Here is an 18295-nt window from a genome sequence, read left to right as displayed (position 1 = left end):
TGCACGAAGCCCAGGGTTCAATCCCTGCTACCTCCTAGGAAAAAAAATCACCAATAATTTGAAAACTTATTTCTTGTCATTATGTAGAAAACTTAATATAATGAAAGGTTATAATAGCATTTTGTTTTGCACTTATGCATGTGTGTGTGTCCGCATGTGAATGCAATCTAAGGTTCATAGCAAGTAAAACCAATTAGGAAATTCCTGTTAAGTCCAGCCGCAGTTCTTTACTCATCTGGAATCTTAAGAAAATCCTAGATCTTGATTAAAGCATAAGCTAAGGCTAATAACAACCTAGTCTGAGTTTCTGTTATAAAACATAAGCTGTCAATTCCAAGCACATATTGTAGCCATTGATAGCTTTTAAAAGGAAGAACATCTCACCTCAAAAACATTATTGACTTAGGCAAGAAATAGAACTTAATTAATTTGCTATTTTTTTTCTTGTTATCAAAATTGTAACAAAAGACTAATATTATTATCACTATTATGTAATTTATTTGTCTGGTTTCATTATATGAGCTCCTTGAAGACAGAGGCTTTTTCATTTGTTCGTGTAACTCCTATAATATATCAGGTGGACAATAAAATTCTCAATTTTTCCTTAAGGAAAAGACAATGTGGAAAAATTTATGAAAAGTTGAGCAATCCATTAGATTATAATGGTCTAAAAAAAAACTAATGCATTGGTTGCTAAGCTACCGGAGGTCATAATATCTTTTGAGTATTCTGTGAATGTTATAAAACATATTAAAAAAATCTACTTATCCATATAAAATTAATAATTTGTGTGCTATATGATATTTTATATGAAGTTCAAGTTATTTTTGAAATTTATCCTTATTGAATGCATTATATTTATGTTTCAAGTATTTCTTTTTTTTTAAAGATTTATTTTACTTATTTCTCCCCCCTCCCTCCATTGTTCTTTTCTGTGTCCATTTGCTGTGTGTTCTTCTGTGTCTGCTTGTATTCTCATTAGGTGGCTCCGGGAACCAAGAGTGGGAGAGAGGAGATCAATCTCTTGTGCCACCTCAGCTTCCTGATCTGCTGTGTCTTTTACTCTCTCTCCTCTCTGTCTCTTTTTGTTGCATCATCTTACTGCATCAGCCCTCCACATGGACAGCACTCCTGAGTGGGACAGTACTCCTGCACAGGGCAGCACTGCGTGTGGGGGAGCACTCTCTGTGGTCCAGCTCACCACATGGGCCAGCTTGCCTTCACCAGGAGGCCCTGGGTATCAAACCCTGGTCCTCCTGTATAGAAGATGGGAGCCCAATTGCTTGAGCCACATCTGCTTCCCTCAAGTGTTTCTTAACTGTGATTGTTTTAAGATGTTTTTCTGTAATGGAGATTATAGTTGCTATTTGTTTAATATTTTCTATGGGTAAGCTAGAATGCTCTTACCACTTGCACCGAGCAGTGAACTCTGTTGTGGCTTATTTCTTACCTTACCATAGAAATATACATCATTGGGATCCTTGGAAATGTTTAGTTGATTTAAATATTAGCCTTCTTATATATGTTTACCACATGTTTTATCTTTCCTTATTGACCGCCATCCTTTGGGGATCAAAGGATGACCCCAATCCTTTAAAATATAAGCTTGCCATAACCCTCGGGGAATTACATTAAAATTTAGAAGTTAGACCATATTTCTTTCTATTAGAATTTCAATTTGTTTGACCCATCATTCTTCCTGGCTATAGCATGTTATCTCTTTTTCTGAAGATTGAATATAATTTATTGAATTCCATAGCAATGATTCACAATCATTGCTTAATATTCATAAGTGATACCTATTTGAAACAGGTTTTGGGAAATCTACATTTAGCAAGTTCACCAAGTGATTCTGCTGCAAGTTGGTGCAAGTGTGGCATTGTAAAGCAAGAGTCCAAGGAGTCTAACCACAATTTGACATTACCTTCAAAAGCTCAAAGGGAACATATTTTCTCATAATTATATTATAATATTTTCATTAATGTGGTTTGATTAGCTTTCATTTGAATGGCTATATTTATTATATAATTGATTTGAACTGTATGTAAATGTTTGATATGCCATCCTCTCTAATTTTCATTTTAAATAGTAAACCATAGATTATTTAAACTGGAAAATAAATTATGACCTATTTGGCCAAGCTCTTTCCTCTTATTTTAAGAAAAGAAAGCCAGAGAGGTTAATTAAAATTTCCCAAATCACAAAGCTGTGTAGTGACAGACTCAGGACTACTATCTAGATATCAGCAGAAACCAAGTATGGAAGCTGGACCTCTACTCCTAACAGTTGGTAATGAGGCTGCATCCCACCCTCTCACCTACTGGAGTGGTGTCAGATGAAGCCACCTAAAACAAGAGTTTTAAATAATTTTCAAAGTCTCATAACATAATACTCCAAATGTCTAGGATACTTCTGAAAATTTACTCATCATTCTAAAAACCAGGAAAATCTCAGACTAAATGAGAAAAAAAAAAGGCTATCAGTAGTTTCCAAAACTGAGATGGAAGAGAAAATAGAATTATCTGTCAAAGATTTTAAAACAGTCATCATAAAAATAATTCATAAGCAATTTCAAACATATTTGAAACAAAAAACACAAAATCCTGGCAAATAAATAGAAAATCGCAGCAAACAATTAGAAAATATAAAGAATAATGAAATGAGACTTTTAGGACTGAAAATACATAACCAAAAAAAAAAATTCAATGTATGAGCCCAGCAGCAGACTAGAGGGAACAAAGGAAAAACTATCAGTGACCTGGAAGATAGAGCAATAGAAAATATTAAACTATACAACAGAGAGAAAATAGGTCTCATGCCCACACTCTTACATGCACCCCAAAAACATAGCAGAACCTCAGGAACCAGTAGTACTATAGCAAAATATCTGACATTTATATAGAATTGGAAGGACAAGAAAAGGAAGTACTTGAAGAAATAATAGTTGAAAACTTCCCAAATTTGGCAAAAAGGACAAATCTATAAATTCAAGAAGCAAGTGAACCTCAGGCAGGATAAACGAAAAGAAATCCACATTAACATACATCGTAGTCAAACTTCTGAAAACTATAGACCAAAAAAGTCTCAAAAACAATGAGTGGTAAACACCTTAACAGAAAAACAATTCAAATGACAGTATTTTTCTCATCAGAAATCGTGAAAGCAAGAAGGAAATGACACAACATATTTCAAGTGCTAAAAGAAAAGAACAGTCAACTGGAAGTCCTATAAAGAAAAAATGTAATTCAGGAATTAAAGGGAAATTTTGAAAATCTCCAGTGAAGGAGAACTAAAATTATTTGCCATCAAAAGAACATAAAGGAAATGATAAAAGGACAATGGAACTTGAAGAAGAAAACAAAACACAATAAAGAAAGATATAGGTAAATCTTTGGTTTTCTAAATTATGCTTGATGGTAGAATTGTAGAAGCAAAAATTACTTAAATCTTTGTTTTTCTAAATTATGCTTGACGATAGAAGCAAAAGTTACTTTCTGATGTAATTTAAATTTATGTAAGGCAAATATTTAAGGCAGTTATATTATAAATAGGGAAAGGTAAAGGAGCATAAGGAAACAAAATTTCTACACTTCACTTGAGTTGGAAAAATGACAGCATTAGCAGACTGTGACAGGTTATGTAAATAAAATGTGATACTGAGAACAATCACTAAAAAAAGCCATACAAAGAGATAAACTTAAAAACTTATAAATAAAAATTTCATTGTAAAAATGTTAAATAACCTACGTAATTCAAAGAAAAGATAAAAAGAAATGAATAATAGAGAGAACTAACAGTGAAGAAAAATTGTCAGGCTAAAGCTGCAACAACATCAATAATTACATTAAATGTGAATACAACAATTTAAAAAACAGAGAATGTAGGGTGTACTGAAAATCATCACCCAGATATATGTTGTCTACAAGTAATTCACTATGAATATGACAGACATGATATAGACAGGTTGAACATAGAATAGAAATATTATACAAACATTAACCAATGCAAAGTAGAAGTGACTGTATTAATATCATATAAAGCAGGCCTTGCAGCAAAGAAAATTACCACAGGCACAGAGGGGCATTATGTAATTATAAAAGGTCCAATTATGAAGAAAACATAACTATCCTAAATGTGAATGGTCAAACGACAGAGGTGCAAAATACTGAAGCAAAAACTGAGAGAACTGAAAAGAGAAATAGACAAATTCACAGTTATCACTGGAGATTTCATCACCACTTTCTCAATAATTGATAAAACACCTATACATAAAATTAACAGAGATGTTCTTTTCAAGTGTCCCTGGAACATGTATCAAGATAAACAATATCCTGGGCTATAGAACAAATTTAACACATTTGAAAGAATTTTAATCTTGCAGAGTGTACTCTGATGATGATGAAATCCACCTAGAAATCAGTAAGAAAGATAGCAGGAAAATCTCCAAATACTTGGAAACTCAACAGCATACTTGTAAATAGTCCATGGGTCAAAGTAGAAGTCTCAAAGGAAATAAAAAATACATTGAACTGAATTAAATTTGTGTAATGCAGCTAAAGCAATGCTGAGAAAGAAATTTATACTTAAACTCATACATTAGAAAAGAAGAAAGTCTCAAATCAATAATATAAGCTTCCACCTAAAATACCTAAAAGGACAAAATGTCAAAATAAATGCAAATTAAGCAGAAGGAAGAAAATAAGGTAGAAATAAGAAGAGAAATGGATGAATTTGAAACCAGAAAAACAACAGAGTAAATACATGAAACAAGACCTAGTTTCTCTTAGAAAAGGACGGAAATTGCCAATATCAAAAATGAAATGCTATATTATTGTAGATTATGCAGATATCAATGGATAATAAGATGCTATTAACAACAGTATCTACATAAGTTTAACAACTTTGATGTATTGGACCAATTCCTTGAAAAATAAAAATTGCCACAAATCACCCAATGTTAACTAAATTATTTGAAAAGACTTTTAACTATTATGAAAACCAAATTCATTATTTTAAAACTCCCAGAGGTAAATCTTCAGACCCAGTTGGTTTCACTGGATAAATCTAATTCTGTATAATCTCTTCCAGAAATAGAAAATAGAAGACATGAAAAAACTTCTAAATTCATTTTATGAAGTATATTTTCCTCTGATACCAAAACCTGATGAAGATAACTAGAAAAAGAAATCTACAGACCAGTAACCATCAGGATTATAGTTGAAAAAATTCCTAATAATTCAACAATGCTTAAAAATAATTATATACCAAGATCATGTGAGGTTTATTCCAGGGATACAAATAGAGCTAAACAATTCACAAGACAATGTAATCAATCATATTAACAGGCTAAAGAAGAAAAAATCACCTGATCATAGCAATCAATATTTTTAAAAATTGGTGAAATTGAGCATCCATTCTTGGTAAGATTCTCAGAAAAACAGGAATTCAAGGGAACTTCATGAACTTTATAAAGAACATCTACAAAAAGTACAAATAATGTGTACTTAATGATGAAAGATTGAATGTTTTCCTCCTAAGATTTAGAATAAGGCAATTATTTCCACTCTCAACACAGTTGCTCAAAAAATGAAATAGTTAAGTGCAAATCTAACCTAAGATGTAAAAGGTTCATAGGACTTGTGTATTGAAAACTACAAAACACTGATGAAAAAATGAAAGATGAGTGATATAGCATGTTCACAAATTGGGAGATTTAACATGGTAAAAATGTGCAAGTTTAACAAAATCATAGCAAGATTTTTTTGTAGATGTAGATACGATTATTCTAAATTTATATGGAAATGCAAAGGAAATAAATAATTTTTAAAAACACCAATAAAGAGGAAGAAAGCAGCCTACTTTTTATATTACCTACAGTAATTAAAACTGTGGTTTTAATTATATGGTTATATATGGTATATTTAATTAGATATGGGTATAGGCAAATAAAGCCACGAGACTGATAGAGACTACTGAGACAAATCTACATAATTATGCCCAAATGATTTTTGACAAAGGTGAAAAAGCTATTCAATGGAGGAGAGATAGCTTTTTCAATACCAGATGCCAGTGCAATTAGAACTCCAGTGCACCCTGACCTAGAATTCATACTTATACAAAAATTAACTCAAAACATATGAATGTAAATATAAAATCTACAACTATAAAAATATTTAGAAAAAATAGAGAGCTCTTCAGTATCTAATGAAAACATGCCTAGCCTTGACTCCCGAATCAGGATCCATGAAATACAGAAATATGATAAATAAGAATTCACCAATTTTTTAATTTGTTTTTTTATTTTTTGGTGAAAGACCTTGTTCAGAGGATAAAAAGACCAGCTAGAAACTGGGATAAATTCCTTGAAAATTATATATCCAACAAAGGGCTAGTATTTACAAGGACTCTTAAAACTCAACAGTAAAAATCAAACAACCAAGATAGATAAAGGACAAAAGATATGAAGGGACATTTCATGGAAGAGGATGGATGGATTACAAATAAGCACATGAAAAGATGTTAAACATCAGTAGCCAGTGGGGAACTGAAAGTTAAAAATCACAATGAGATATCTCCATACAACTATCAGAATTGCTACAATAAAAAGTAGTGACAACACCAAATGTTGGTGAATTTGAGGAGAAACTGGATCACTTATTCATAGCTGGTGGGAGTATAAAATGGTACAGCATATGGAAACAATTTGGCAGTTTCATTCAAAAAACTAAACATTCAACTACTATATGGCCTACTTGGGCAGTTATCCCAGAGAAATGAACACGAAATCCTATACATGAATATTCATGGCAACTTTATACATAATAGCCAATGTCTAGAAACAACCCAGGTATCTTTCAAGAATGGATGGTTGAACAATTTGTGGTACATTCATACTATGGAATACTATTCAGCAATAAAAAAGAATGAATGTTTTATACAAACAACAACTTGTATGACTCTCCAGATAATTTGAGGGTGAACAAAGTTAATTCCAAAGGATCACACGTTGTTTAATTGCATTTATATAGCATTTGTTAATTGCAAATTTATATAAGTAGAGAACAGGTTAATGATTGCTGGGAGTTGAGGATTGAGTCAGGTGGGAAGGAAGTGAATGTGACTATAAAAGAGTAATATGAGGACTACTTTGTGACAGGGAAATCTTCTATATCTTGACTGAAAGAATGTCAATAATCTTGTTATGAATTGTAATCTGGTTTTTCAAAATGCTATCTTTAGTGGATACAGGATAAAGGATACACACAATCTCTCTGCAATATTTCTGATAAATTAATGTAAATCAAAAACTATCTCAAAGTACAAGTTTGCTTAAAAAGAAAACCTGGGAAATAAATAATGATCTATTTAGATAAACATTCTCATCTTATTTTAAGAAAACTTAGGCCAGAGAATTTCAGGGTCTTTCCCAGAGTCACAAAGCTAGGCAGTGACAAAATCAGGACCATAATCTAAGACTTCAGTTTCCCATCATAGCATTCTTCCATCATGCTGTAATCCTCCCACAACTTTGACCTGATCCAGAGTCCTTTTGCTGTTATTGGGGTCTTCATCCCATCTATTCATGCTGTTTTATCATTCCAGTGATTTTGTGAGATTAAGAGTTTGCTTGAAAATTAGATAAAACCTACCCTTTTAAGCTACCAAACTGGAATTTACTTTATTAGCAATATTATGTTGTGTTGTTGTGATTTAATATTTATACAACTTCTACAGTCATCCCATTAAGTTTAAAAAATAAAATCAGAATATGGGTATTTGTTGAGGTGTATTTGACTAGGTTCCATTATTACGAATTGAATATAGTCACTGCCACTCCTTAGCCTTCATTTTGGCATTCTTTGTTATTGTTCACTGTTTTGTTTTAAATGTTTATAAATATACATCATTCACTAGGTGTTACTCATAACAAAATTCGAATAGCAACACCTAATCAGTAGATGAAAACTCAACAACATGATTTTATTTTTTAATTATGTAAGATGAAATATAAAACGAGAAAATTAGAAACATCTCTCTTACTTCTTAAACCATTCTTTGTAAAGAAGGGTTAATGATGAGTTTTTCAGGTGTCAAAAGAGTCATACATTAGTTTACTTGATGGGATCATTACATTCATTTCATAAGGCCTATTTATTTGTAAGCTAGTTATTATATATTATTTTTGGTTATATATCATACTTGCCCTATAACAGTTTTTTTGAAACAGAGCTTTCTTTTCGAGAAAAAATTCCTTACTCTTTATGTCATATCATTACATGATTGGGGGGGAAAAACAAATTTTCTTAGCTTGGTCAACCAACCTAATAATAATTAATTGATACTCAAGATCTGAAAACTTATTGCTGCTGAGTATTTTCCTTCACTACTAGTTTTCATCTCTCCATTTTATGAAATACTAATACTTAATATATCAAATTCCTGAGAAACTCAGGTGAATTAACTTTTTCTGACAACAAGAAGTGATCAACTGTAAACCAGAAAAGTGTTAGTTAATTAAATTGCCTAAGATTCCTTGTATATGATTATTGGCAGTCAGTCTGGTATATTTGATATTTTCAGTCATGTATTAAATTTTTTGCAGGTAGGAGCAATACTTCGACCATTATCTTGTATTGACTGTCAAAGAATGCTAGTTGAGTAGAAAAACACAGTTCTTATTGTTTTTGTTACTCTTTTTAAAATTATTTTTATCTAAAAGTATGGTTTCTCAAAGTGTAATGCACTGACTTCCCCAGCCTACCTAATCAAAAGCTTTAGTTCTAGGAAATAGAATATTGCTTTTAAAGATACAACTTAAAAGAACTATGAGGATTTCCCAAGAAGTTGGTATAATTGTTAAGAGAATTTGTATTTTATTAAATTTATGAAGGATTGAAAAGCTATATGTGTATCCTAAAGCTATTTTTAATTTTTAAAAAATTTATATTGACAGCAGATATGCACCCTTGAAATAACTGATGAATCATAAGTTCCCAACTTTATTTCTTAGGATTTTGGAATTTTTTCCTGCTATCTGAAATTGTATAAAACCAAAAAATTGTGCTCTAAATATACACTAAAACCATTAGGTTGTATACTTTCTATCACAGATTTTTAGATGAATTTGAGTGTGTATATTACATGATATTTATTGATAATAAATACACTTTTCTAATTTAAAACATTGTGTTTCTTCTGTAAACAGCTAATATGGCTTAGGAAGAAGGGAACAGATTTGACATTAGCCTGGCAGAAACTTGGTTTCTATCTGTTATTTAGCGGCTATTGGACTGGACAAATTATTTAATGTCTCTGTATCTTTCTCCTTTCATCTATAAGTTGATAATAATGCCCATTTCACAAAACATTGCTGGCTTAAAACAATGAAAGAGCTATATCATATTCATAGTTTGGAAGACTCAATTTAGTTAAGAGGTCAGTCCTTCCAAATTGATTGGAAGGTTCAATACAATTCTGATCAAAATCACAATGGGATTTTTAGTAGAAATCGAAAAAATTCTTCTAAAATTTATAAAGTAATATAAATTATCTAAAAATAGAAAAATAATCTTAGAAGAGAAGACCAAAGTTGAGGGAAATATATACTTTACAGTAACTGTTATAACAATAAAGTTATATCGATATAATTATAGATAAATAATGAGTGGACTGAATTAGAGAATTCAGAAATATCGATACCACATATGTTCAATTCCTTTTACACAAATTTGCCTAGACAATTATTGCAAAAAGTAAAATCTTTTTGATGAATTATGTTGAAACAACTAGCTAAATATATGAAAAAAATAATGTACATTAGCCCCTACTTATGCTACAAAAAATGTAATTTAAGATGGATCATAGACATAAAAGTAAAAGCTAAAACTATGAAACTTTCATTAATAAAAGCATATGTTAATATGTATGTGAACTTTAGGTAAACAATGTTTGGTTTTTGTTTTTTTAGAAATGACCCAAAATGCACCAAGCATGACACTGAAAAAATGGTGCAATGGGCTTATCAAAAACAAAAACTTTCCATTAATCTATAAACAGTTTTAATAAAATGAAATGGCAAGCCACATACTAAAAGACTGTATTTGCAATACATATATCTACAAAAGGATTTGCACCAAGAATATATAAAGAACTCCTAAAATTTGATAAAAAGGAAAAAAAAAACTAATAAAAATGGGGAGAACACTTGAATAGAGAGTTCATTAAAGAGAGTATATACATGACCAGAAAACACATCATCAGTCTTCAGGGAAATGCAAATTAACAACTCATTGAGATGCCATCACCCATTCACTAAAATGACAAAATTAAAAATATTGTCAATATCTATTGTGTGAGAATGTAGAACAACTAGAATGCATTTACTCTGCTGGTAGGAAAGTAAAATCTTAAAATCACTTTGGAGAATAGTTTGGCAGTTTTCTTACAGTGTTAAACATAGACCTTTTCTATGATCCAGTGATTCCATTCTAGATATTTCCCCAGGAAATGGAAACATAAAAAAACTTTTACAAGAATGCTTGAAGCAGCCTAATTTATAATAACCAAGAACTAAATGAATTTTGAACAGTATGGTATATTCATAATACAGAATACTAAACAGCAATGAAAAGAAAGTACTAAGAATGTGCCATTGATGCATATAAGAAACATGAAACCCAAAAACATTTTGTTACCAAAAGAAGCCAGACACAACAGAACACATCCTTTTCGAGCCCATTTTTATGGATAGCAAGGAGAGGCAAAATGAATCTAGGTGATAGAAATTGGAGTAATATTTGCCCATAAAGAATGGGGTTAGACTGGAAGTAGGTAGCAGGGAACTTTCTGGGATGATAGGAATATTCTATAATGAGATGATTATTATACAGTTATATACATTTGTCAAAACATTTTGACTGTATACTTAACGATTGTGCATCTCATTATATATAAATGTTACCAAGTTAAAAAAAAAAAAAAAAGGCTAAGGCTTGTAGAGTGAAACATCCTGGAATGGAATCCCAGGTCTTCTACTCACTATCTATGAGACCACAAACAAGTTATAGAATCATGCAGAATTGCAGTTTCATCATTTGAATAAAGGGATAATAATAATGCATATCTCAAAGAGATATGAGAATCAAATGAGGTAATCTATGTGGACTATTTCAGGAAGCCAAATGATCAATAAAGATTTGTTGTTGTTAAAAAAAGTATGGTTTTTAAAAAATTATTATAGTTAGTACTGAAGGCAAATGTTATTGACAATAATAAGTCAATAATGTTACCATTTAAATAATTCACAATTAGTGTAAGTATTTGAAGATAATTATGGTTTGAGTCAAACAGCACTCTGAACCCAACTAAAAGGCAGAAAATAAACCATAATTTAGAAATATGTATTTTATTGTAAAGCAATTGCAAATATTACCCCATATTGAAGTTAAAAGGAGAAAAAAATGCCATTTTAATCCCACAACCTAACGTAATCTGTTTTACAATTTTTCAATATCATGAATAATCCCAACATCTGACGCAGCTAAAGTTCTTTTCATATGCATATTTACATTAGTTTGAATCACTGCACACATGCATATAATTTTATACCTGGCACTTTCATTTATTTCACATTCATTATTTTAACATTTTTCAAATTTTCTCTACTTTTTTGTAAGACAAACAGTCCTCCTATATGATTTTATGCACATATTTTAATTTTTTTAGTTAACTGAGTTGAGCACTATCAATTTTTTTTTAATTGCTACAATTCCCTCTTTAGGCAAATAGATACAAAAATGACAATATCAGGAACTTAAGCTTTATTAATAAAGCATTTTTTCAATTTACTTTATCATAACATATCACAAATTATTAAATTTTATACCAAATTAGTTCAACCATTTTCAACATGTAATGTATTACTACTAGTTTATCTGTCATCTGGAGGTATTATTAATAGTAAGTATGATGTATTGGTGATACCAGAAATCAATTAATGCTGTTACCAAACATCTGTATAATGTGAATTAAGTAAATAAATCTTTTTTAATGTTTACTATATGCAAGAATCTTATATCAGTCAAACTCTGAATAGAGTGGTCCTTGGATAAGTGTGTTATAGTCTAATTGGTAGATCAGAGTGTAAATCGTTTGCCAGGCCAAATTCATATGACAGATATACTTTGTTAAATTACCACTGTGCTTTACTATCACTTAAAATTGGGAGATATATAAAAATTCAGATGACTGAGTTAATTTCATATATTTAATACCTGACAACTCTGGGTTGGAAATGTCCATTTTCACAAGGCAACAATTAACTGGAACTGAGTAGCAGTCCATTTAGAGAGGGCACCAACCAGACAGTCTCATTCAAGTTACCTACCTGGTTTAACAAACCTTCCTCACTACAAAGAGCAAATAAATAGCAAAGCAACAAGAGAAACTGCATGTGATATTGTGATTTCATTTAACAGGTAGTGTAGCAGTTTGATATTATTGATGAATTCCAAAAAGAAATACCGGATTATGTTTGTAAGCTGGTCTTTTCTTCTGGTCATATTAGAGTGCATTGGATTCAGAGGTTTTACTTTTACTTGATCAAATAATGATTAAGGCTTCCTTGGACCATGTTAGTAGGCCATTGAGTCCCTCTCCCCTTAGTGGGCAGGGACTCACGGAGAAACCATATCACGGAGAAGGGAGGTTGGAGTTTTTGAGCTGGAGCCCTGGGAAGTAAGCACACAGAGGAACTTGGTCGTGAGGAAAGAGAAAAGGCCCTGAGAAGAGAAACAAGCCATTTACCTATAGTCTACAGCTGGCTTTGTGGAACTAACAGAGGAGCTGAGCCCAGAGAGAAGCAAGCCCCAGGAAGAGAAGAACTCAGGTAGCCTGAACTCTTGGCAGATGTCAGCAGCCATCTTGCCCCAACATGTGGCAATAGACTTTGGTGAGGGAAATAATTTATACTTTATGGCCTGGTAACTGTAAGCTTCTACCCTAAATAAATACCCTTTGTAAAAACCAACCTATTTCTTGTATATTGCATCAGCACCCCTTTGGCTGACTAATATAGGCAGTAAATACTTGATGAAGGAGGAAAACAAACTAGGAAGAAAAATACAATGATAAAAGATGAGAGATGCTGGCCAAAAAGTCTTGTTTCCAACTTTAACAGCTATCCTTTAATCTTAAATATTTTGCATATTGCACTAGATAGCCTGTACCCAAAAGGCATTGAATTGCTATGTTAGCATAGACAGTGTGGTCATCTACTACATCTCTATCCCCAGGCATTGCTCCCCTGAAGGACCTCCTGTGAATGTCTGGAAGCAACTCATATAATGTTTTTCTTGATGCAAGAAAACATATTATTTAAGTGGAAATCTTCTTTGTTTTTTACAAAGGCTGAAGAGATAACTTTAACAATTGGCCAAGCATTTGACCTGGCATACAGGAAATTTCTAGAATCTGGAGGAAAAGATGTTGAAACAAGAAAACAGATTGCAGGGTTACAGAAAAGAGTGAGTAAACTAAGCTTGCTGTTTCACATTTATGTGATTTAAGAACAGGGAAACTTGCATATCATCAAACAAATTTAGAAGACCTGCCATTAAAATTTCCCCACACTGATTGGAACTGCTTTCACTGTGTTCCTATAATTTTTCATTCCTGATCCCCTGCACAGTTTTTAACCATTTTATATTGAATTCCCACAAGAACTTAGTGTTCTCATGTGACTTTGCTTCACTTCCTGATGCTTCTCATGGGGATCAGAGCAGCAGAAACAGCAGATGCTGGGTAAGTGGTTTCCCATGCAGATCAGATTCTTTGTAATTAAATGACATCCTTTCTCCACTCTCTTCAAAATCATCATGAGCAAGTTTCACTGTCTTGTGGTTATACTCTAAGATTATGGATATAGATTGCACAGTGCAACAAGAAAACACAAAGATGAGGCATAAAATAACATGAAATTTGCATACACATAAAACATGGGTTTTTTAATGTAATAATATGTCTTCCTAGTGGCCTATAATTTCTGATATTTCCCAAGTTTTATCAAATAACTTTTTCCCCTGTGCATGAAAGAGGGCATTAAAAATTCAAACATGGACATTACTCATTAAGGTTGCCAACATTGTAGCCAATATTTTCCAAGAATGAATTTCTGGAGGTTATTCAACAACCATTTCCTTTTTTAGATCCAAGACTTAGAAACAGAAAATATGGAGCTCAAAAATAAAGTCCAAGATTTGGAAAACCAGTTAAGAATAACCCAAGTATCAACATCTCCAGTAAGTATATGGAATATGTATTTGTTTTCCTTGTATTTGATTTCATGGTGATAAGACATCTTTGGATCATCTCAGTACTGCAACATGTCAAATAAAACTCTGGGATCAGTAATTTATAACTAAACACAGAAACGTAAAAGCCACTCAACAAAGTTAGTAAAATAGTTAAAATTACCTGGGTATTTTAGACCAGAATTTTTCCATGTAGCTCTTTTCCCTTGTGTTTTCTGAAGTAATTCAGCCCTCAGTTTGGTTTTAAATTTTAATGTGCTTTTTCTGTTCATGGTATATCTCTTCTTTCATCCCTATTGCTTACTGTTTACTGGGGTTAGATTTAATGACCCATGCCTGTTCTACCCCTGGAGAGTTGAACTTCATTATATGAAGTAAACTGTTAACAAGACCAAATCTACTTTCTTATATTACATAGCAATATATATATTCTTATATTACATTCCTGCTGGGAATAAAGCAATTGTGTTTCAGGCATAAAATGAGTGGTAGTCACTGCAGACAATACTCAAGTTTTTATAGTTAAATTATTTTCAGGTTATCATAGTTTTAAAATCCTTTTGCTAATATGATGTACAATGCTGTTTGTACATGATTTAGGTTAAGGGAATTATTTTTTGGGGGGTTGGGATTTAAAACAATACTTTCCCTAAGTAAAAATATTTAAGTGAATTTTCAAAATTTGAATCATCTGCACTGGTATTTTCTATTATAGACTATAATTCATGTTATATTTAAAAATTATTTAATATCTATTATGCCATAATACTATGAACTGAAAGACAATTATGGCTTTTGAAAACTTTTGGAAAAAAAAACTCTTGCGAAGTTTGATTTGCAAATTATTTTTGGTTCACTTCCTAAGCTAACTCAGTGAAAACTCTTTAACCTGTAATTTTTTAAAAAATTTATTTTTAAAGAAGCTTTAGATTACATAAATGAAACACAGAAAATGTAGGGGGATTCCCATATACCCTCCCCGCCCCCCCTCGCACACTTGTCACTGTTAAGAACATTTTTTATCAATGTGGTACATTTGTTAAAATTGATGAATGCATATTGAAGCATTGCTGCTAACCATGGTCGATAGTTTACATTATAGTTTATACTTTGCACCACACATTTTTATAGATTTTGACAAAATGTATAATGCCCTGTATCCATCATTACAATGTCATTCAGAACAATTCCAATGTCCCAAAAATGCCCATGTTACACCTATTCTTCCTCTCCATCCCCTCGGAACCTCTGGTGACCACTGCCTTTATATCAATGTTATAAGATATTCAGTTGCTAGAATAATAATAAGTCTTCTTTGGTCCATAGCTGCATTCCCCTCCTAAGTTTGTTCATTCCTCAGTCTTGAGGATTTTAAATGGTGATGTCCACACTGTATCTGATTTAGAGGGAGCTTAGAACCCATTATTTTTTGATGTATAGTGCTTGAATATTTCCCCAGCTCCTCACCATGATGGTGAATGCTTCTTTAAGAAGTTGCATCCAGGGTTTCAAAATTGGTGTGCCCTGGAAATAGGTCAAAAGCCTTTTTTCTTGTAAATTCACACTTTTCTCCCTTCCAGACTTAAGGAGATAGTACTTTCACTGTTTAGCATACAGTTTGTAACAAGTGGTCCGGTAATAGCTGAGATGAGCTATAGGGAGTAAGGTGTCCACATGGCTGCTCATGTACAAGAAGCCGAGCAGCTTCTTCAGATTCTGGTTTTCTTATATATTCCTTCCTCTTCCTGTTTTTTCTTTACTATCATCAAGATCTGCTTCTTACCAGGTTATGAGTTTTTTTCTTGTCTCCCCCACCCTGAGGAAGAGAACAACAGCTCAAAACTCCTTCTTCAACATTCGATTCCAAAACAGAGCACACACCTTTTGGGTTTTGTTGAAGGTCTTATTACAAACCATGCTGGAAACTAGGAAATGGGAGTTACTCTTTTTTTTTTTTTAAAGATTTTATTTTTATTTATTTCTCTTCCCTTGCCCCCCACCCCCGCTCCCGCCCCACCCAGTTGTCTGTTCTCTGTGTCCATTCTGCTGGGTGTTTTTCTTTGTCCGCTTCTGTTGTTGTGAGCAGCACGGGAATCTGTGTCTCTTTTGTTGCATCATCTTGCTGCATCAATTCTCCATGTGTGCGGCACCATTCCTGGGCAGGCTGCACTTTGTTTCGCACTGGGCGGCTCTCCCTATGGGGCACACTTCTTGCGTGTGGGGCTCCCCTCTGTGAGGGACACCCCTGTGTGGCAGGGCACTGCACGTGGGCCAGCTCCACACAGAGTCAAGGAGGCCCAGGATTTGAACTGCGGACTTCCCATGTGATAGGCAGATGCCCTATCCACTGGGCCAAGTCCGCTTCCTGGGAGTTACTCTTCTAAGTAGTAGTATTTTGTTTTTATTTTTATTTTTTGAGGCCCAGGACCTCATGTGTGGGAAGCCTATGCTCAGTCGCTGAGGCACATCTCCCCTGAGTTGGTTTTTTCGTTTCTTTGCTTGTTTGTTTTCATTTTTAGGAGGCACCGGGAACTGAACCCCAGACCTCTCATGTGTGAAGTAAGCGCTCAACTGCTTGAGCCAAATCCACTCCCCTCAAGCAGTCTTAATAAGGTAGTTGTTCCTTGGTCTATTGAACTTTTGGATGAAAACCCAAAGCTTGTTCATTATGAGTCCATTTTCTCTGAGGAAGGAGAGTTAAAAATATTCTGTTGAAGGACAATGTGGCTTTTGGGAAGAACAGAGCGATTTCAGACATGTTAATCAGTTTATTTAGAAAAAACAATAAAATTATTAAAATAACCAGTTACTAAAATTGATTTGATTTCCTGAAATTAAGTAATTTAATAATTAATTTAACCATTGTGTTTATCTCAGTACTGAATCTCTGAATAGATATGCTTTAAAGACTGCAACTCAAAGGTTGAATTTTTTAAAAAATCATTTTCTCTAAACATTTTTTGACATTTAGCACACATGTATAGAAAATTTTTTTCAGCATTGATCATTATAATTTTGCAATATATTTCTATGTTTTTGTTACAGTAATATCTTTGTCCTTTTCCTTTCTTTTAATTAAAAAAAATTATTCATCATATCACCTTTAAATTCCTAAAGTTTTGTTTGATGTTTTCTTGACATTTCTGATGCACTGTAGAGAATATATGTTTTCTTTAAGATAAAAAACAAAAATGATTTTATTCTTAAAAGAAATGAACTGAAGAAATCAAACTGAAGAACACTTAAATTTCTAAAAGATATAATCTGATTAATTCAAATGATCTTTAAAATAGCCTTACTAGTATTGATAACATGTTTTAAATTCTTTTGAAGAAAGTACGAACATTTTTAGCCTTTTATTCTCAATTTTATTTGTGTAAATTGAAAAAAAAGTAATACAGTACTAAGTGGAACTATATTTCACATCTGTTAAAACAAGCTCCAAAATTTTAGATATTAAAAATAAATCACCTTCAATTATTTAGAAAGTATGAAATGTCATGCTTATAAATGGTCACTCTGCTGAAAATTTGTTAATGATGCAAACTATTGAAATTGAATTTGAAAAATAGGCAATAAAAACTGTCAATAATTAACAAAATAAAAATTTAAAATATAGATACCTCTTATTTAATAGCTTGCCATGAGTCTGTAGTAGAGCAGATTTCAAATTTGAAATGTTTTACATTTATTTTTTCCTTGTTGAATTTAAATATTAGTTCCACAGTACACTTTAACCAGATATGAAGACTGGAGGATCAGGATACAAAACACTCACAAGTGTCCTCAGTCTATCATAATGAATGTGCAGTAAATAACTATTGGGATTATAACCCTGGAAATGAGACTGTAGGTTTTATTGTTTATTTTGAGGTCAAAAGACTGAAGGAGAGAATACTGCAAAATTGCTAAAGCTCACATAGTTTGTTTAAAGGATCACAGCAACAATTAATACATTAATTGAAAATGCATTGAAGTGAATTATA

The 18295-nt window shown here is 32.3% G+C and overlaps 1 protein-coding gene across 9 annotated transcripts in view; it reads left to right on the top strand.

The window, feature by feature from the left end:
* GULP1 (GULP PTB domain containing engulfment adaptor 1) overlaps positions 1-18295 on the top strand; it is a 313380-nt gene that overhangs the window by 260305 nt on the left and 34780 nt on the right. For all 9 annotated transcript variants that reach the window (XM_004477045.5, XM_071216224.1, XM_058300508.2 and 6 more), the window contains 2 exons: positions 13407-13523; positions 14205-14297. In XM_004477045.5, coding sequence (XP_004477102.1) covers positions 13407-13523; positions 14205-14297 — 210 coding nt within the window. The remainder of the gene's footprint in view (positions 1-13406; positions 13524-14204; positions 14298-18295) is intronic.

This window comes from Dasypus novemcinctus, chromosome 7 (assembly GCF_030445035.2).
Source record: "Dasypus novemcinctus isolate mDasNov1 chromosome 7, mDasNov1.1.hap2, whole genome shotgun sequence".
Classification (NCBI taxonomy): Eukaryota; Metazoa; Chordata; class Mammalia; order Cingulata; family Dasypodidae; genus Dasypus; species Dasypus novemcinctus.
Note: the sequence above shows the minus strand (reverse complement) of the source record. Positions and strands in the feature narration are given on the sequence as shown.